At 37.9% G+C, this 22,117-nt stretch overlaps 1 protein-coding gene across 1 annotated transcript in view; it reads left to right on the top strand.

Annotated features, from left to right (window-relative positions):
* The first annotated feature begins 49 nt into the window (after positions 1-49).
* The window catches only part of Ostf1 (osteoclast stimulating factor 1), a 53,345-nt gene continuing 31,277 nt past the window's right edge, over positions 50-22,117 (top strand). The window contains exon 1 of the mRNA XM_076843496.2: positions 50-252. Coding sequence (XP_076699611.1) covers positions 219-252 — 34 coding nt within the window. The 5' untranslated portion in view covers positions 50-218. The remainder of the gene's footprint in view (positions 253-22,117) is intronic.

Here is a 22,117-nt window from a genome sequence, read left to right on the forward strand (position 1 = left end):
GGGACGGCTTCGGCGGCCGCGGGGCGGGGCGAGCACTCTGCTGAGTAGCTCTGCCTGCGTCCGCACTTCTCGTAGCAAAGGGTGGGCGCAGGTCCTCGGAGGCGCAGGACTGCACGTCAGACGGAAAGAAACTTTGGGGCGCCTGGAGTGCCGGCGGACCGGGCGATCGGTTGGCTCTTCGTGCGCGGTCTTTAGGTTTAGCCGCTCAAAGAAGCGAGATGTCGAAGCCGCCTCCAAAACCAGTCAAACCAGGTAAGAGAGGCGCTCGCCGGTGCCTGGCTGCCTCGGTGCCCGGCGCTCCCTCTGCCACTTGGCAGGGCTGACCACGCACCTACCCGGCCCCGAGCCTCGCTTTCGAGATCGGACCCACCAGGAGGGAAGCTCCTAGCTTTGTTGCGTTCACTACAGGGGAGGAGTCACTTGAAAGCAAGAAGATTTCTAGGATTTAAAAATTTGTATATATTTTAAAGGAGTTGCCCTCGGTCTTGCAACCTTATTTATCATTCGCTCCAACTTCCCAGAGTGTGTGATGGCAACATCCCATTGAAGCTTTCCGGCAAGACAGAGCCATCGATATGTCTGAAAAATAAGTATGTCTTGAAATGGTCTTTAGCCACTTCCTCTTTCTCAGTGTGTGTCACTGTCAAGTTAGAGTTCTTGACCGGCCTGAACGAACGGGAAGTGTGCTGTTTGCAGGGTGGGGTTGGGTGAGCGAGCCTCCTTCGTGACTTTTCAGAGGAGCAGTATTTGAAATTGACCTCGGGATCTTGGGAAGAGCATGTACAAAAAATCTGTACCAGTGCGTTGGAAAGGAAGAACCTAGGCTGCTACAAGAGTAATTGGGCTGTTACTTTTCCGAAGTGTCACTTTACCGTGCAATGCTTGTCCTTTGCCTCTGCTCCCCTAATGATTTTGGCGTGCTAAACTGTAGACCGGTGAGAGCGCGAAGTTCCTCAAAGAAGTTTTCTTGGCTGACAGTCCTTGTTCATTCTTTTTTTTTTTTTTTTTTTTTTTTTTTTTTTTTTTTTTAACTCTGCCCTTCGAATATTTTCTGTGATACGGAGAAACAAGCGCATTTAAAGGGACCCGTGCATTTCAGTTCATTACGGTAATGGTAATAGGCATTCATTCACTCTGAAGAATTCTCAGGTTTTTTCCCCCACTTGTAATCTTGTGTAATTTCGGTATTGGAAAGCCTGAAATTAACCTATTTATATCAAATATGAAAGTGTCTTTCGTTGCAAGTGATAGAGTTTCAGCGACTAATTTTTTTCTCCATTTTTTTGAACTTTAGTCAAGCACTACAACTTTAATAATTTTCCAGTTTTCTTTCTTTATGTTCGTACAGTGGCAGGATCAAGTGGCAGTATTTGAAAATAATGCACATCCTCACGTATTTAAATTGTCTTTCACTGAGGACTTGGATTTTGTCCTGTTACATGTGGAGAAGTTGCTGAGATTGGCTTTGCCCTGAGCAAAGATGAGGTGTGGCTAGAGTTGGGCTTTGCGCTGTATTGATATGGAATCTGATGCGAAATTTGCATTTTAAGTGCATATGTATGAGGTGGCAGCTTTCTAAACTCAGATGTAAATTAGGACCTCAAGTATCCAACAAAGCAGAGTTGTTTTTTGATAGCTGAATAAAGTACTTTATTTTAAAGCATGTCCTAAGAACCAATTCTTGAAGGATTTTCATCCCTTCCTACATATTGGAGTCTGTGCTGCATCTAGAGGGCCTTAGATTGAAATATGCTTGTATTGTGTGAATGCAATACTTGTGTATTGATGTATACCTGGGTGTGGTTTAGTGTGCTACCCATTGGGGATGTACTCCAGAAACCATTTTTTGTTGTTGTTGTTGTTATCTGACATCATTACTTTCTTCTTTTCCTCAACAAATTAGAAGGTTCATGGTCAACATGACTTGTATAGGGAGTACTTTGACTCTGCACTAATTTATAAATGAGATCCAAACAAATAAAGTTAACATTGAAATTAGCATGTTGGTTTAGTAGCTTTGGGGGGAGGTATGGGGGACTGAACTCAGAGGTACTTTATGCTGGGTCCTTTTTAGTTATTTTTATTTTGAGACAGGGTCTCCATAAGTTGTTAAGGCTGTCCTTGAACTTGTGATTCTCCTGCCTCAGCCTCCTGAGTATTTGGATTACAGGTGTAATAGTGCACCAATCATGAATGGTCATGTGCATTTTGGAGGTGGTGGGCAGAAAGTAGGAGAGGAAGGGATTTCTAGTCTTCATTCAGACTCTGTTGTCATAGTGCACATAATAGTCACACCTTGGTTGGTAGAGCAAGAAGAATGGTGCTGCACTTTACTTTCTTGTCTTTGTAGGCAAGGTACATGGGTCAATGTGTTCAAAGTAAGCTTGGAATTGGTGAGGGTATGTTTAATTTTTGGTTTATGTTTTGTTTTTTTTTTTATACCCTGCCTCATCCCAGAAGGACTTCTAAAAACATACAGTATCTAAGGAAGGAAAAAAAAGCAGATAAAGATTATGTAGAGGGAGGAAAGAATAATAAGAAGCAATGCAAAGTTAGCTTAAAGACAAGTGCATCCTAAGGACTTACAAATTTATGGAAGGAGGGCTGTAGATTTGGTTCTGTGCTTCAAACAGAGAGGTAAAAGACCAATTACAAGATCCCTAGTGCTCATAAAATTAAAATGTGTTACCTCCTCTGAGAAATAGTTATTTTAATGGCACCAAGATCTGAAACAAAATTTCCCCATGGGTTCTCTTACAGTGTTGGAGTTGACAGGACATTTTAATGAGAAATACAAGAGGGACGATCATAGTGATATATCTTAAGGTTCTTTTAGAGCAAGATCCTGGCAAAACAACATGGCTCAACCCAATAAACAATACTGAAAGAGGAGATAGAGGAGGGGACAAGGAACTTACTGGAAGATTTGAATAGCAAGGTACATTAAGCTATAATGTGGGTTAGTGCATCTTTCAGGATATCAGCATGTGCCCAGCAAGGGACTGTTCACAGAAGGAGGCTGCCTAGGTGAGTCCAAAGTAGATGTGGATGGAAGATGCTACTTATCATTATCCTGAGGATATATAAAGTTTCAGCTTGTTTGCATTTTTGGCTATATCCAGAATTTTTTTGCTAAATGTTTTTTAGTAAATGCAGATTATATTTTAGGCTCTGTATTGGACATTGGGGTTCCAAGGAACAATAAGGTAAGGTCTCATCCTTGAGGATCCTGAGTCAATTGAGGGTTGGACAACCCCCACGCAGGTTGGACAGCCAATTTTATTAACATATGCAGTTGTATTATTGGTAGTTTTCTTGGTATGATTGTTCTTTTATCTGATCAGTATTAGTCTGTGCACTTTGTATATGTATTTATATATATTATGCTAGATCACCCCATATTTATAATTGGATGAGTGATTTCACTCATTTTTTTAAAAAAATCTTGTAATTGGAAATAAAATAACGTATTTTCTATTATAGAAAATATGGCAAGTAAGGTATACATAAATAATAAGTAAACATAATTAAAATTTAAAAAATCCCTACATCTAGTGATAATCATTGTTTATATTTACTTGAATAGTCTCTTAAGTTTTCTTCTTCAAATCCATTTAATTCAAAAAATAAAATGAAACAATTATCTTCAGAATGGTGTTTTAGCTTCAGTTTTAAATGTCTTGCTATAGTTGTTGTGTGTTCCAAGAATCTGTTCAATATGTATTGCCTATATTCTGCTCTAAATAGCAATTCTTTCACAGCTTGATGGTTGGTGCCTTGCTTACTCGTTGTTTTTCTGTAGGATCACTTTTGGTTATTCCAAATTTGTCATTGAAACTCTCCCCTCTAATTTAGATGTGCCACCATGTAAATCTGTCTGCTGAGATGGGTCACAGTGTCATGGTATTCAGCTCATTCTTTATGGAACCTTTCTTTCCTTCTTCCAAATCAATGCAACCACTCACTTTTACACACAGAGCATTTATGATGTTTTCAGCCACTCTTAGGAGCCTTGAACTTCAGTTGGGATGAACCTACCTGGCTGTCAGAGTGGAGAAGACAAGACTTTTGTTCCTACAAAGAACATATTAAAGACTTTACTCTGGGGCTTGATATATAGATAGGCAAAGGATATTGAACGGCAGTTAGACTTTCAAATCATCTTATTCTAGATGGGTTTTATAACAATCCATTGTAGTTGGAAACCTGATGTCTGATCCTGGCCATTTCTTTCAAATGGCTTATTGATTTTGTTTGTGAAAGTAAAGCAACATAAATATTTCATGTGTCTTGTGGAAATAAGTTCATGGAACTTAGAAGAAGCAAATGTCTTGGGGTTTTCCATCGGAAAAACATCAAAGATAATACAATATGTTACTTAAATAGCAGTTTTGAGAGAAGAAGGTCATCATCTAAAATAATCTGAACCTCTGTGTAGTGTCCTTCCCCCAAATAAATAAATTAATAAAAGGGGAGAGAATAGGGTTGACTTTAAAATATACACATGAATTATTCTTTTGTAAATGCCATGCTCCATTTATACCTGATGTCAGAATAAATTCTAAGAAGAGCATCTAAAAAATTCCAGGATGATGATGACAAAGATAATAATAGTTGTCATTTACATGGTCCTGTTTCAGGCGCTGCACCAAGCCCTTAATATGGTCTGTCTTCCTTAGTTATGCTGACTTTCTTCTGAGATGAGTCCTAATTTCTCAGTTTTATGAATAAAGCAATACTTAGTAAGGTTAAGTAAACCACTTACAGTCTTAAAGCTACTGTGATTAGTGTTACCCAGAAATAGAATATAAACTTTACTTGAGTCTGTGCATTTTAGGTAGAGACACCTGTGGGTTGGACCCACTCAGGTTGGACAACCAATTTTATTAACATATGCAGTTGTATTATTGGTAGTTGCTTTGTATGACTGTTCTTTTATCTGATCAGTATTAGTCTGTGCACTTTGTAAGACTAGACCAATCTTGCATTTCCTTATAACTGCACAGCCACTAAACTTTATGAATAACAGATACATAAAAATGTTTTGATACACAATAAAAAGTCTGTTTGAAGCAGGGGAGAGACTGTTTTGGTAGGGCTCTTGTAGCTTTACTACAAAGTAGCAAAGACCTAAGGCTGTGTTGCTCTGCTCTGCACTCTTTTTTCTGGAAATGGTGGTGGTTCCATTTCTCTTGCATTTCCGTCATTCTCAGGGCTTGACTATCGTGTGATCAGTGTGGTGAAATTTACCAATATTCCTCTTATACCTGATGCTGAATAAGTTGCCCTCACTCAATTAATACACGGGGGAAGATGTCCAAAAAAAAAAGATGAGAGACAACTTTCAGTAGGCTAAAGTTAAGTGAACTATTAAGTCAAGATATCCTATCAAACAAATTAAAAGAGTTTGGAAAAAAATTTCGTACCAATAGGGCTTTCTGGTTCTGCGTGGTATCCCATTGTATTTTTTTTTTTTTTTTTTTTTTTTTTTTGACTGAAAGGAAAAAGAAGGTTTATTGCTTTGGTAGCAAAGGAGAAACATAGGGATTACTGTCCCAAAGGCTGTGATTCTGTTCATTAGCAGGAACAGGGGGCTTTTATAGAGGTAATTCAAAGGCTACATTCCATGTGTTGGAGTTGCAGTTCACTTGTTAATTTGGGAGATAGTCATTTCTAAGATCTTCTGGTACTATCCCCAAAGTCTGGATGACTTCATTCTTATGATGAGTGACCATTGTACTCATTTAACCAGACCACTATTAATGTACATTTAGATTGTTTCCAATCTTTTGTTACTACAGTATTGCAAAACAAAGCTGTTTGTAAAATAAGGCTATTGTAACTCTGTAATAACAAAAAATAAATAAAGCCCTTGCAGTGGGATTTGTTGGGTCAGAGGGTATGTGCACTGGCATTTTCATAGACATTTCTAAATTGTTCATATCAGTTTACCTTCCTTACAAAAATGAGCATGCTTTCAGCAGAAAAATCTTAACACATTTGATTGGAGATATTATCCAAGTGTGAATCAGAGGACTGGGACGCGTAGGGCAGGGAGCTTGGGGAGGATGAGAAGGTATCACAGAAGAAGGGTCATTGAAGCAGGTCTTGAATGCTGAGTAAGTTTGCTGGGCAGCAAAGGGGGAAAAGTCATTTGACTAAAGTAGAAATGAAATAAATATATTCTCTTATCCACATTTGACTGCAAAAGTGCTGAGCTTCTCTCTGAGAAGCCATGAAAACTCAGTGCACACACAAAACTACAAACTGGAGAATTAATTTTTCTGAAATAAAGAGAAAGCCATTTACTAATGTAACAGTTTGTGGGTCATGATCTTGCTCTGCATAGAAAGCAATAATTTAAATGTATACCTGCCAGTCTTTTTTGCAGATGCATCTGCATATCTGTTTGTCAATGGTAATAGCTGTGGGTTAGTTTGCAGCCCCTGGTTAAAGAGAGTTAGCTTCAAATCACTAAACAAATTACTGGTGCATCTGCTGCCACCACCTTTTTATTCTTGCTAGTCATGTCCCGCTTTATGTTTGAACATCTATAGGACTTTTTGAAAATTATAAGGCAAATTTTTTATCTTACTCTTTGGGCAGGAGTTGAGGAAGAATATTTGTGTAGTTCAGTTAGCATGGGATTTTAAAACTTGAGTATCCCTTAGAATTTAAAAGTGACTTTGGTTGTATAGTCTTGGGAGCCAAGAATGCACTTACTGTGGATCTTTTTCTTCCTCATGCTTCTGATTTCTCGGGAACTGGTGGGCAATTCAGATTCAGAATAAAGAACACCCTGCAACCAATACCATTCGTGTTCATGCTAGAGGGATTAGCTCAGGCCCTTTAAAAGAGCTGAAGGCCCCATAAAAAAGGTCTTTCTGACAACCGGATATACTAGGGATTTTACCTGCTCCTGGAAAACTCACGGATTCCATTTCAGGATTCCCTTCTCCCCATGCAGGACTTAAATCAACTTACTCCTATAAGTCAAGAAATCTCTTCAACCTGGAGGTTATTTTGGAGTGGCTGTGTGTCTCCTGGAATTCTCCTGACTAAAGCCATCATTGGAGGAAAATCCTTCCAAGTCCCAGCTTTCTGAGTGTGAAGTGAGGTGGTTGGCTGAGAGAAGCCCCTTATGTCTTTTAGCACTTGACAGGTATCTCTGACTCCATATTTGGACGATTCCAGAGTCTCAGCTTTCTTTGCTTGATAACCAGACTCTTGTGACTGTCTTTGACATGTTACTGGCTGAGGTTACAGGATCCCTGGGTTAGCATGTGCTCTTTGTTTTTTGGGGGCCTGTTGATTAGTCAGTATAGCTTTGGGAGGACTTGAATAGAAGGTGTTCTCATATTTTTCAGGCAAGAATACTGGCTGTGAAACATTGCAACAGAAATCCAAAGTTAGTACACTGAATTGTGTGTGCCAACCTTAAAATTGTTCAGCCTTATTTTTCTGCTGGAGAATAAATCCTGTTCTACTCCTCTGCATTTTGGTTCTAAATCTACATCACCCATGGCAGCACTCACTGGAACCTGGACCTACTTTAAGCTGGAATGTAAAGTAGGAGATGCTGCTTATGGTGACATCTTACTTCCTCTTTCTGGGAGCCTTCCATTTGATAGGGCTTCTGGTTCTTGCCTAATGTCCTCCCACTCTTGTGGACCAATTGTGTGCTTAAATATTGCAACTCTAGGGTTCCTTTGGGGACCTTTAGGGTCCCTAGGACTTGCTACTGGCTTCTTAGAAGCTCTGTTTTTCACAACTGGCTTTTCCCTATTTTCTGATTCGTGTTTGGAATGGGGTCTCTGATGTTTTGTTTTTTTTGGCACTAGAGCTTGAACCCACGTGTGCTTTACCACTGAGCCACACCCCCAGTCCTTTTTAGTTTTTATTTTAAGGAAGGGTCTTGCTAAGTTGCTGAAGGTCTAGCCTTGAATTTGCGATCTTCCTGTCTTGGCTTCCCAGGTTGCTGGGATTACAGGCATGCACCACCATGCTCGACATCTCTGGTGCTTTGACACCTGTTCTGGCACTTCTTCTTGACTGGCATGTGGACACCTGCCTTTAATTTCATCTGCCTTTAATTCTTACCATTTGTCTGTATTTTATTGTTAGACACAAGCCCAGATTGTTTGGACCTTTGGCTAACAGTACCGGTGCCTTTCTGAAATGCTGTCATCCTGTGGTTGCTCTGAGTCTCTGTCTTCTCTTGAGTAGTCTGTGTAAGGGCTGGCTTCCCTCTTTAGGTCAATATTTGGCAGTTTTGAGTGGCATGCCCATTGGCTGTTTGAGTTTTGATGATGGCACCCCAGGATACTAGGGACACGTACCCAGGGAGTTGCTTGTCTAGGATGGTCCCAGTGTTCTCACATCAACTGAAACTAGGTTTCCTCTCTCCTAAACTCTATAGGCTCTGAAAACAAATTTACTGTTTCTTATCTGATGACCAAATTCACCTTAAGTCCTAAACTAATCATTGATTTATTGTAGCTCCCTTCCCCTAATATATTAAATATAAGAAAAGCTATGAACAAGATTCTGAAAAGGAATTCCCTATTTAAATGAATGACTCTAATGATAGGACTTTAGGCATAAAAACTATCTAATAAGGTGGATAGTGTAGTCTCCAGCCATGCACTGGAACAGGAGAAGGCTGATTATAGTAATGGAAAATAAGCATTAGCTTTGGGATGAAGTTCTGATTACACAGTTTCAAATGACCTTGGGAGGTGACCTTGATATATCACTAGACTACTTGGGCCTCACTTTCTTCATTTTATTCTGAATCTGAATGAAGTCTACTTCAAACAATTTCTCACATTCCTAAATAATTTCAACTTGCACTTCTTCTTATAGATATCTGGGGCATTTTTAATTTTTCTCAGTTACTGCCAGTGTTTAATATCAGGTGAATACAAACATGAAGAAATAAAACACTCCAAGAGCTTTCCATCAGTCCAGATTTCTATGACAAGCAAACTGAGAGGAAAGGAGGGACAAGGGTTGGAGTGGGGGCATAATGTATTAATAATTAAGACTGATCCAGTTTCATTTATGCTCTGAGTACATAAGGCAGTGTTTTTTATTTTTATAGCTGACTAGGAAAAGAGAACCTTAAAGTGGCCTTGCAGGAATATGTCGGGTACTATATGCACAGATTCCAATGAGAGAATTGCAAAATGTGGTCATTTCTGAATGACCATTGAGTCACTGAGGACTTTTATGTTTGGAAAGTATAAAGTTGATACTCAATGACATTAACTCTGTAGACCTGTAATCTAGGAGTATGTTATCTACTAGTTTTTAGAAATTAATTCTTTATGCAAATCATCATTCAGAATCTTGCTTTCTTAAGAGCTGCATCTTGTATTTTTTCCTGTTTATTTTGGAAGTGACAGTTTCCGTCATGGATTCAAGGCCAGATCCTGTTTTTAGGAAATTCTCATATTTGATTATAGGGAGGAATGTTTTAGTGCTTCTTTCTACAGGAGGAATGACAGGTCTTCCCTTAACAGAATGATTCTCTTTCCACCTATTGCTGTGCCATTTATGTTGGTCCACACAAGAAACCAAAAACCTCTTTTATCCTCCAGCAAAACAACATTTACATGTTTCTAGGGATTCTGATATAATGACAATTTTGAGAACATAGAATTATACTAATGGGAATACATTTTATTGTTGTGGCTTAGAATTTAAATAAAATAATTTATTTGTAGTTAAAAATTATTGTAATGATCCTGAGTGTTAATTTTCCATTATCTTTAAAACAGAGGTAAAGAACTGCAGTTTGTTAGGACAGATGACCAGAAGGTAGTTTACTTCTGCATGTGGACAGGGAGTTTAGAAGAAGAGCAAATTCCTATGCTTATTCTGAAAAGCTACAATTTAGATGACCACTGCATATTGATGGCAAGCCACTGCCCCAGAGAATGCTGACATTTCCCTCTTCTGTCCTGTGGATAGAGAGGTTATTTTCACTGTCACCCCATCCATGTCTTACACAGCAAATAGTACTGCAGAATCTGGGGCTTGGGTGGGGACAGGGGCATTCCTAGAAATTTAAGGCCAAATTCCATTGTCTCCATTCACTGTTTCTTCCTATCCACATCCCCATGTTCCTAAAAAGACAAAATGAGCTTCTGAGCATCCATCAGTGAAAAAGAGTGTTTAAAAAAAAAAAAAAAACATTCTGTGAGCAAAGTGCACCCTGGGGGATGGAGGTGGCCTTGGGCTTTGGAGTGGCTGAGAGGTAAGGCACTGAGGGTAGGTTTATGACTCTCAGGGTTGGTGCAATCCCTTACCCCAGGCCTTGAGAAAAAGGGGATTCTTACCTTAATGCTCCTGGAATTTACCCTGTTTTAATCACAACTCCACTAAACCAAGCTTTTCATTTGTCCTGCCTGGTCACTCTATGGGAAATTTCTAAAAGACTCCATTTTTGGGGACACTTCTTTTTTTTCCTCCCCAAATCTGAGCTAGTTTGGGAAAATACCTTGATATTTTGGATTAAGATTTTACCCTGGCCTTTTGGGAAGTCACTTAGATTCTTTGGGTCTTTCCAGAAGCTGCTGAGTTCTGACTAACCCCTCCTTGCCATAAATAATCTTGACTCTCAGATAAGCCAGCCCAGAGCAGGAACTCACCACCTGGGGCTTTTGCTGCCTTGGCTGCTGGGCTGAGCCTGCAGCCAGGTCTGTCCATGGGATGGAGACATCATAACTGACTTGTCCCAGGCCCCCAGGCAAGCCTCACCACTGTTATGACAGGAAAGTGGCTGTTAGGTACGTGATATAAACCTTCCAGGTAGTGCTGCTGTGACTTGAGAGGGCAGAGGATTAGGGAAACAGTTTTCAGGGTAAAGGCTGTGATATCAGATGGTGTTGAGAGAAAGGAACACTTGACACGTCTTGCTAGTTTCTTAGAGAGGGCCTCTTTGTATTCAGTTTCCTCGTTTTGGTTTTGTTGTCCTTTGAGATAGGGACTTTTGTAGTATTTTGACTGTGCTGCATAAGAACATTTGAATCCCTTTGTTTTTTGAACCGAGAAGTTCATTTTTCAAGGTATTGTTGATTCTTTGCTCTTTTTCGTCTTGTGATTTTTACTATTTTGCACACATCCAGATTCTTGTATTAACTATCAGCTACAGACTTGGCCTTTTGTGTCTATGGGGGCAGTTTTGAGCATCTAGCTTCAGCTGAGTCCTGTCTCTAGTGATTCTTTTTCCTTTTTCTTACAGACTCTGTGTTTTCTTTTGTATATCAGGTTTGAAAGGGGTTCTGCTGTGAATAATGAGCACATTTTTAACATCGTAGTGTCTTATTAGAATGTATCTTTATAGAGAGCTAAGACTAAGGTCATTTAAAATATATTTTGAGGACATTTCATTATTGCTTATAGTACCAGAAATGCATCTCTGAGAATTTTTTATTTAGTTTACAAACACTGGTTATACACATTTATGTAGTAAATGTTCTGGCCTTGTGTATTTTCAAATGGTGAATGGTGATCCAGTTGTAGAGCATTTAGTCAATCTAGTTAATTACTCATCACTAGAATCCAGTAAGAAAAAAGGGGGTGGGGTAGAGAGGTGACAGAGGAGGAGGGGAGCAAAAATATCAGAATGAATCACTCAAAGTAAGGGTAAATTTTTTTTGTAAAACCTTTTAAAATTTTATGAGAGAGAGAGACTGTGTGCGTGTGTGTGTGTGTGTGGTGTATTTCCTGGGTCCTGATGTGAACTAATATTTCTTGTGGGTCTCAAACAAGTTTGAGAAAGTAGACATGTAGGTTTAGCATGCAGTCTTTTTAGTTACTGTTCTTCTAAGAAAGAAAAAAATGATTATGTATATCTTCATCTCTAATTATATGCTATACTCAGATTTGATATGCTATACTCATCCAGTGGAAATAATATTGAAAAAGAGCTAAAAGATAAAGTTCAAGTTAAAAAAAAAAAGGTTTGAGGCATATGCTCACGCCTCCAGCCTAATCACCATTTTCAATCACAGGCTTCAGGCAAGTTCATCTACTAGCTGTTCTTGGACTTCCTGACTTCCACCCCCTCTGTGACTTCCGTATTATCATTGTGGGGCTGCTCTGTCCTGCCCCTCTTTGCATGGGTACCTACTGTTCTCTTTCCAAAATTTAGACAGGTGTCAACTGCTGTCATAGCTTATAGTAGCCATAATTCACTAGGGAGTAGTATGCATTCTCAGATTTGTGCTTGTTCTTTGCATTGAAGTTGCTTATCTTGTTACCATTTTTCATTTTTCATGGCAAAGTGGAGAAAAGGAGAACAAAAGAGGCCTTATATTAATATATAATACTCTGCTGATAAATAAAATACAGATAATTTCTGAGTTGTTCTTTACTAGGACAATAAGAGAAACACATTTTCTTTGTTGTGCATGGAATTCCTATTCATTCATTGTAGACAATTTAGAAATAAAAAAAAAAAAGAAATGTGACTTATAGTTCTACCACCCAGAGATAACTGTTAATATTTTGTTGTTTTCTTGCAGTTTTTCTAATATGCATATTTTTGTTCTATGTGGCTGATTTTATACATATTACAACCAGATTTTTTTTACATAGTTGCAAAACATGAGAATATTCCCCAAAAGCTATTTTTTAAAGAATGTGATAAACCTTTTAAAAATTTTTTTACCAAGACAACATGTATTCCAGCATATGTATACATTTATACATTCATACATTTCTGGGGGTTTTTTTGTGAATAATTTTGTATTCATGATCATAGATTTTAAAATAACCAATTTAAACTCCTATTTCATTCTTCAATAGCCATTAAAAGATAGAATGTTGAAACTGTGCTCTGTTTGCTTAATAAAAGCATTAAGATATCTCTGCCAGGGGCTGAAGTCATCTAAAGCACTCGGTTTGATTCTCAGCACCACATATAAATAAATAATGGTCCATCAACAACTAAAAAAAATATATTAAAAAAAAGATATCTCTGCCAGGATATTATAAGTGATAAGTTCCTTAATATACAGGACTAGGGTTACAATAATAGTGTTTGCCAATGAGGATGAAGACACAAGAAGTAAGCCCCAAATAATAAAAAATGCATAGTAATAATGTACGTGGTGGCACGTGTCTATAATCCCAGTAACTCAGGAGGCTGAGGCAGGAGGATGTAAGTTTGAGGACAGCCCTGGCAACTTAAGGAGACCCTGTCTAAAAATAAAAAATAAAAAAGGGCTAGGATGTAGCTGAGTGGTAAAATACCCCTGAGTTCCAATCACCAAAGGAAAAATAGGCATAGTAATTAACAATGGCTAACATTGTTAATTAAACATCCAAAACTGCACCTGATATTTTACATATAGTAATGTGTTTAATCTAGCATGAAAACCTCAGCTCTCTGGATATTCAGAGTGTTCAGAGCACAGGGTCTAGAGCCAGGGAGCCATGACCCGAGTGGTTCACTTCAAGTCTTCTGAGCCTATCACCTCAGGTTCAGCCTCTTCACTGCCACTTCCTGGTCGTGTGGACCTGGACTAATGACTTCTCAGTCTCTCTAGCCTCAGTTTCCTCAGCTGTAAAATAGGGCTCATAAAGGATCTCCATCAAAGGATTGGTTTTGAGGAGTAAATATATTGCTGCAAGTTAATGCTTTGCCTGGCGTCTTGGCACATAGAGTTGTTCTCCCATCCACTCAGTTCCTGTAGGAGGAGTCCAAGGCCCAGCTGATCTCTGGGGTCAGCAGGAGGCACACTTGGTGCTAAGGTTCCCCCATGTTGTGCAGTAATGCTCCCTTTGTTTGACTTGTAACTTACAGGAAAGCGGGACCATTGGATAGGGTTTCACAATTTTTCTTTCTTTTTTTTTTTTTTTTTTTTGTAAAAGGGCAGATAGTAAATATTTTAGTCTTTTTGGACCATACAAAGTCTCTCTTGCAACTATGACTCTGCCATTGTATAATGTGGAACAGCCGCAGACTGTTGATGAACTGCTGTGCTCCAAACTTTATTTCATGGACTCTGCAGTTTGAATTTGAATTTGAATTTTATAAAAAATTATTTTTTACCTTCCCCTGTACTATTTAAAAATGTAAAACTCTTCTTCTCATGGGTCACACAATACCAGGTATTATTGTTATGGGTCAGCCCTTGTACTTATTTTGCTTTTTGCAGAAGATGGGATGACCAATGTAGACTTCTTCTTACTATTATTACTTAATTTCCAGGACTATAATTGTGTTCTCCTATCTTCCATGAGGTCTCCGTAAACTGTCTTGGAAGCCCTTCATCCTGGGATAAATAGTCTTTAGTGGCTATAATGTTTAGAGAGTCAAAACACGATTAACAAAGAGTTTGTCATTTGGAATTTTGAACCCTGCTCTTTTGGGACTTGTATTTCATATGGAAGAGAAGAAATAAAAATAACCAGCAGTTATGGTCTCTCAAGATGTAAAAACAACCAAGTTTGCTAAAGGCACTAAAAAAGCATAAGCAAATGAAAAAAAAAAAATGGATTAGAAAGGCTCACTGTTAATAAACAGAACCCTCTTGTCAGAAAACACACTGGCTACTGTTTTTAAGGAGTCTGTCATTCCTGCAGCTGAAATCAAGACACGTTTTAAATTCTTTAGTCCCCCCACCCCTTTTCCTTTTTGGATTGGATAGGGAGGTAGCAAAGAAGAGTAGTGCTAGAATAAGGAGGGATAATAATGTCATATTCATTGTCTTTTCTATTAGATATGCAAGTATAATTGAATGAATCTAATTTATCCAAGAATATAAATATGTGGGAAGAAACTTATTCATTACATCTGCAACTTTTGGACATTACTGTGCTCCAAATCACATTATGATTTTCTTTCCAAGGAATATAGTCTCTCTTTTTATTTTCAAGAGCAGTGGGCTTTTGTGGAATGACACACAGAAATCTGAGCCAAGAAGCCTGTTCTGAGCTAACCACCTCATTTAGTGGCGTTGGAATCCACAAAGCCCAGGGGAGGCCTATGTTGGTCCAACAGAGCACAGCTGTTTCCTTTCACCCTAGGAATCTAAAGGACGGCCTTGACTCTTGGATACCATCACATAAACTCCTTCTGTTTTGTTTTTGAGCAGAAAACATCCTGTTTCATCATGCATGTTTAACAGAATAAATATGCTTAGTGGAAATCATATTAATACTTTCACTTACTCTGAGAACATTCTAAGGTGTTGACACTTTTTGTGTAATACCATAGGGTATAAATAAAAAGTAATACATCCTTCATTCTCTTAGACAAATGTGAGAACAATATACGTATATAGTACATTCACTTTTTTTTTATGATTCTCCTTTGATCAAATAATTCTCTTCCTTTTTTTCTTTCTTAAGAGCTCTAAGCTTGGTTGTACCCAGCTGCTTTGGGGGAAGATGGGAGAATATTGGCTTTTGTATACCAGCTGTATTCTAAAATTCACAAAATAGAGGGAGATTACTTATTCTTTATAGAGCCGTGTAGCAGATTTCTAATTTGGTCAGACAGTCTGGAACAGTAGTTTCAAAACATTTTTGACCTTGATCTCTAGTAAGATAATATATTTTACTTAATAACCTCATATATAAATGTACACACATGCATAAGTTCATCTTAGCCTCACATTTCTTTTAGAATTTGTTGTTGAGCTTTGGCTGGTTGTCCAAAGGGGGTATTGTCTACTTCAGACAAGATTGGGTATGTTCAGAGTAGTATGGCCATAAACAGGATTTTCTACTTCAGTGTCATGCTTGACACATTAAGATTTCTGCTCAAGCAGGGATTGTAGATTACAGAGTGAACACTCATGCCTGATCACAGTTGTACCACCAGTAATGCAAACATGTTGATTTATTGTTATCTTTATATTAATTTGGAAAAACATGTAAATATTCTAAATGTAACTTATCCAAAGGTGGACTTTATATATTCTGATTTGATATTTTGTGCTTTATTTCTTGAAATCCTTTTAGTCAATTGAAAGCATAAATGTATATGTAGTATTGGAAGAATACCCATTGTATGGATGATAATTGCAAGGCTGTAATTTTTTTGCGTGTGTGTGATGCTGGGGAGTAGAACCCAGGGCCTTGTGCATGCAAGGCAAGCACTCTACCAAATGAGCTATATCCCCAGCCCAAAGCTGTGAATTTTAAGCCCCAAATCATTAAAGAGTAAAAATTGTAGGTATAGACTGAGATTTAATGTTGAGATAGCGGGATTGCTAGTAATCTTTGGGAAACCATGGAATTCTTCATGGGATTCTTCATGGGATTGTCTTCCTTGAAGTGGCATCATCAGGAGAGAAGCAGGCGGTATTCTTTGACCTCAGTGCATTTCTGTTACACTGAAAGGAAGGTTTACTAACTTGCTGGCAGCGTTGCCTCAGGCAATAGCTATGCTGCAGAGTGGTTGCAGAGATGTCCTGCTTTTCCACCTCTTTATTTAGATAGAGCATGTGCTACTTTTGCAAAAGTCCCATGGGGCTGCCTTTGATAGTGCCAAGGAATTTTGATACTTGCACTTTTATATTAAACTTTCAAAGTGGGTCTATAGGAATTTCTTTCTTTCTTTTCTTTTTTTTTGTCTCTTTTGTGGTGCTGAACAGAACCTAAGACCTCATTATTTTTAGGCCAGTGCTCTACCACTAAGCTATATTCCCAGCCTGGAATTTCTAGTAAGATTGTAATCATCATTAATAGATAAGAGTTTCAGATTTATTCTTGTATTGAGTAGTTTATTCTGTGAAGACAACATTTAGTTTTTCTAAATATTAATTGTTAATATTTGCCCATTTTATAGCATGCCAACATAATTTTTGATGAATATTTCTAAAATAAATATCTATTTTTTCCATTTCCAACATTTCAAATAATCATAATTATTTCTACTAAGTATACTAGGTTTGCTTCTATTTAATTTTTTTTAAAGCCTCTGAATTAGTTTCATAGTCTATGGATCGTGGGTCATGATCTGCATTTTTTAAATGTTGAGACTCACTGTGAGAATAGTGAGACGGTGGAGAGGGGTTATTATTTTTTTTTCAATGTTTATTTTTTAGTTTTAGGTGTACACGATATCTTTATTTTATTTTTATGTGGTGCTGAGGATCGAACCCAGTGCCTCACGCATGCCAGGCCACTTGAGCCACATCCCGAGCCCCCGGGGAGGGGTTATTTTTGTATGCAGTATTTTAGTCCTGCAGCAGATGATGAGGAGGGTTTTCTAGTTATGTTTTTTTCCCCCAAATGCAACTTAAATCTCAAAGATATGTTAAGACTGGTGAAAAATAGCCCAGCGCCGAGGTGCATGTCTCTGATCTCAGCAGCTTATGTGGCTGAAGCAGGAGGATCACAAATTTGATGCCAGCCACAGCACCCTAGTGAGGCCCTAAGGAACTTAGTGAGATCCTGTCTCAAAAAACAAAACAAAACAAAAACAAAAACAAAAAATCAGAAAGTGCTGGGGATGTGGCTCTGGTTAAGTACCCCTGGGTTCAGTCCCTGGTACTAAAAAAAAAAAAAAAAAGCCATGAATTAACATCATTGCTAAAAAATTTTCTGCAGGGGCTCTGCTAGTTTGTACTCCCACTAAAAGTCTGAGAATTCTAGTTTTTCTCATCTTTATTAAATATATATATATATATATATATATATATATATATATATACAATGTATATATATGCACATATATATTAAGATTTTATGTATATATATACAGTGTGTGTGTGTGTGTGTGTGTGTGTGTATATATATATATATATATATATATATATATATATATATAATAAAAAGTCAACAGATTGAGTATTACTTAGCCAAAATGCTTGGGACCAGAAGTGTTTCAGATTTCAGAGCTTTTTAGATTTTGAAATATTTCTATGGACTCTCTGGTTGAATATCCCTAATCTGAAAGTTCAAAATCCTAGATGCTCCCAAATCCAAACTTTTAAATTTAGACTTTATTTTTTAGGGCAGTTTTAAGTTCACAGAAAAATCGAGTGGAAGTCATAGAGATTTTCCATATATCTTGCTGCCCTACACATGCATAGTTCCCTAATCATCAGTTTCCCCCACCAGAGTGGTACATTGGTTACAATCAATAGACCTACCTTGACAGATCATTATTACCCTCTTGTCTCCCTGAAAATCAATTTCCCCCACTAGAGTGGTACATTGATTACAATCAATAGATCTACATTGACAGATCATTATTATCCTAAGTTTGTAGTTCACCTTAGGATTCACTTAGGACCTTCTGTGGGGTTTAGAAGAATACATGACATGTATCCACCATTGTAGTATCATACAGAGTAGCTTCACTGCTCTAAAATCCTCTGAGCCTCACTTGTTCAAACTTTTCTCCCCACTTATCCCTGGCAACCACTGATCTTTTTACTGTCTCCAGAGTTTTGCCTTTCCAAGATGTACATAGTTGGAATTATACAGTGGGCTTTACAGATTGATTTCTTTCACTTAGTAATTTGTATGGAGGTCTGCGCCATCTGTCATAGCTACTCAACTCATTTAGTTTTAGTGCTAATAATATTCTGTCATCTGCCCAGTTTATTTTTCCCATTGTCCAGTGTCTTTCATTTTAGCCACATAGTAGGTCCATAATGGTTATCATCACTAATTTAAATGAAGCCCCTCTAAAATGTCCCATGCTTCCTGGCATTCTTAAAGATCAGAGAAATCATCAGTCTGATACAGGTAACTACACTGTGACATTTCAAATGGTTATTCCTCTTGCTCTCTATCAAATGCCAGTCTCTGCCTGGGAGCAGTCCCTTTTTAACACTGCCCTGGTGGCTCTCTCTCAAAGCTTTTTCTCTACTCCTTCACCAACAGAGAATAAAATAGATTAGAAATTTTGTGTTCAAATTTATGAGCCCCAAGTCATGTGAGCATTGTTCCAGGGCCTCTAGGTACTCTCATACATTACCTCAAAGCAGAAGTTTCTCTTACTCTTTGCCTATAAAAGACCCCCCCCCCCCCATCCTCCACTTTTTCCCTTCTTCTATTGCCTTGAACATGAATTCATTTATTTGAGTTGGAAGCCAACCTTGCTCCAGAGGAAAAATATAGCATTTGGCTGATGACCAGTGGATTCGCCCCTTCTCTATAGGGGCTGGGTGGGGTTGCAGAGAAAAGGGAAGGGCGAGGCTGGCAAAAAGTGGAGCCAGCAGATGCTTGCTCCTGCTGCTGCTGCTGCTGCTGCTGCTGCTGCTGCTGACGTGGGAATTTGCTTATCTTGTTTATGTCCTTCTGGAGACCAGCCTTGCTCAACTCCTTCATACTGTTCTATTCCCTGTGCTGCTGGTTCATGCAGGACTCACCCAAAGCATCTGACAAAAGGCTGGGCCTCTTCAGTCAGGTGATTTTCAGGTCATTCCCAGTCTTCTCAGCTCCACTTTCTTACAGCCTTGTGTGAGAAAACAATGAAGCTGAGAGTCATAGGAAGGCATCTAATATAGCCTATTTGCTTATATAAGAACACAACTATTTTACGTTTGTGAATCTGCCTTCTGTAAAAAAAAAAATTGGAATTCATCAGTGCCTACTCTTTATGATCTGTTATGATGGGTACTATTATTTATACACACACACACACACACACACACACACACACACACACATTATTTTTTTCTGGTACCAGAGATTGAACCCAGGGGCACTTAACTATTGAGCCATATCCCCATCCCTTTTTATTTTATTTTGAGACAGGGTCACGCTAAGTTGCCTGTGGCCTTGCTGTTTCTGGGGTTCTCTTTGAACTTGTGATCTCCCTGCCTGAGCCTCCGAAGCCACTGGGATTATAGGCATACTGTCATATTTTGTCTACAAGGAAGGTAAAATACAGAGCACCCTGATTTCTTCCCCTCAACACTCTCTATGAACCTGCAAACCTAGAGAATGTTGCTGAAAGTTTAATCAAATGTGATAAAAATGATCAGTTAAAGTATTAAACTGATTAATTATTAACTAATCATATTAAGTATTATTAATTGTTGTTCTCATGAGAGAACCTCTAGCTGTGTTAAGCTGTAAGCATGGAAATCACCTGTTTTTCTTTTTATGTATATCTTTCATATCCTGCAGCTGTTTCTATTGCATTCTTCCATTTCTAGTAGACTCAATTTTGAGAATGGAATAAATTAAGGAACTTTTATAATATATGGATTAAACGGGATCTATAAGAGTCTAATGTTACACAGATAGAATGTTCCTTTATATAATAGCCCAAGGAATTAATTCATATTTAGTATGAAGCAAAGTTTAAATTAATCTCCTACTTCATTCAGTGTGAACAATTTAAGTAAGATTATCACAAGATGTACAATTATAAAAATCAGTAGCTTATTCACATATCATGTATTTATTTTCAGGTTCCTTAATTTTTATTAAATTTTATCTAAAGCCCACTAGTTTGACCTTGGATCTTTTATTTTAACCAAAATCAGTACCCCCTTCTCATTGCTGTCCACCCCAAGGAAAAAGAACATCCTAGCATTATTGATTTTGGTCACTAGTGGACTATTCCTGTGTGACTTCTCTTTGGAAAGTTCGAAGTAATCCAGATAACTATTCTCTCCTCTCAGACAGACAATCAAGTCAGCAGAAAGCATTTCTCCTGGCAGCTTCCCGTTCCGGGTGATGTTTCCTTTCTCTAAACAGGGTGTGGGTGTGGGGAGAAACAAAACAAAACAGACTTCACACAGAAAAAAGTTCAGTTTTGATTTTGCCTATGAACCTATTCCTAGTAGAATAGGAGAGATACAGCACTAGAATTCAGATCACAGAAAGTGTTTTCTGGTAGATACTCCAAATTACAGGGGATAGGAGATGCTCTTCTATATGAAGATGTTTAGAGGAAAGAGAATGGTGTTTCTGCCTGCCCCAAATGAAAGTATTGTTACTGTTTTCATGGATTAAAAGTCACACACATACCGTGCAATGAGTGTGAATAATAATGTACAGAGGGATGTGATGGCCCCACAAATGACGCTGTCGTTCAAGATCTGTGTGTGGTTCACATAAGCAGGATAGTACTGGGCATGCTTCTCTCTATAACCTGTCTTTCACTGAATAGTTTGTAGACTCTTCTATGTTGATATCTGTGCTCTGTCTGTAACATTCTTTTCTTTCTTTTTTTTTTTGATAAATAAAAATTGTATGTATTTATAGTGTGCAACACGATGCTTTGATATATGTTTACTTTGTGGCCTGGCTAACTCAAGCTAATTAACAAATGCATTACCTTACATACTTTTCATGTATTTGTGATGAGAACACTGAAAATCTATTCTTAGCAGGTTTATTTTTTATCTTAATTTATTTTTTATTGGTGTATTATAATTATGCATTATAGTGGGATTCCTTATGCTGTATCCATACATGTACATAACGTAAATCGCTCAATCTCCTTTCCCAATTCCTTTGTTTTTTCTTCCTCCTCTCTCCCCCTGATCCATTTGCTCTACTCTGCTAATGTCCCTTCTATTATTATTATTATTATTATTTCAACTAGAGCATTATTATTGTATAATGAGTGGGATTCATTGTAGTATGTTTGTACATGAACATAGCATAAGACAAATGTTTATAATGAAAACTTTTCTTCTTTCTCTCCTTATTAAGAGAGAGTATATGACTATAGCCACCAAAGAATTTTAATTTTCATTTTTTTGGCCTGGTTTAATTCCTCCACAGAAGAAAATTCTTCTTTAGAGTTGAGTGTGCATCATTCATTCATTCATTCATTCATTCAGCAAACATTTATTGAGCACCTCTTAGATTACAAATCATGAAGAAATACAGACACAGCTTTGCTAGCTCAGAACTAGATTCCCTTTCACAAACACAGCAGGTTCTTCATTGTTTTCCACAATTAGACTGGATCTGTCTTTACTTTCTTTTTGGTAATTTTCAAGTATACAGTCTGCAGTTAATTGCAGTCACCATGAAGTACAGTAGATCTCTTGGCTTATTCTTCCTGTCTAACCGAAGTTTTGTGTCCTTTGACCATCTCCCAAATCCCTCAACTCCCAGCTTCTGCTAACTACCATTTTACTTTCTGTTTCTGTAAATTCAATTTTTTTTTGGATTC

Source organism: Callospermophilus lateralis, chromosome 2, assembly GCF_048772815.1.
Source record: "Callospermophilus lateralis isolate mCalLat2 chromosome 2, mCalLat2.hap1, whole genome shotgun sequence".
Classification (NCBI taxonomy): Eukaryota; Metazoa; Chordata; class Mammalia; order Rodentia; family Sciuridae; genus Callospermophilus; species Callospermophilus lateralis.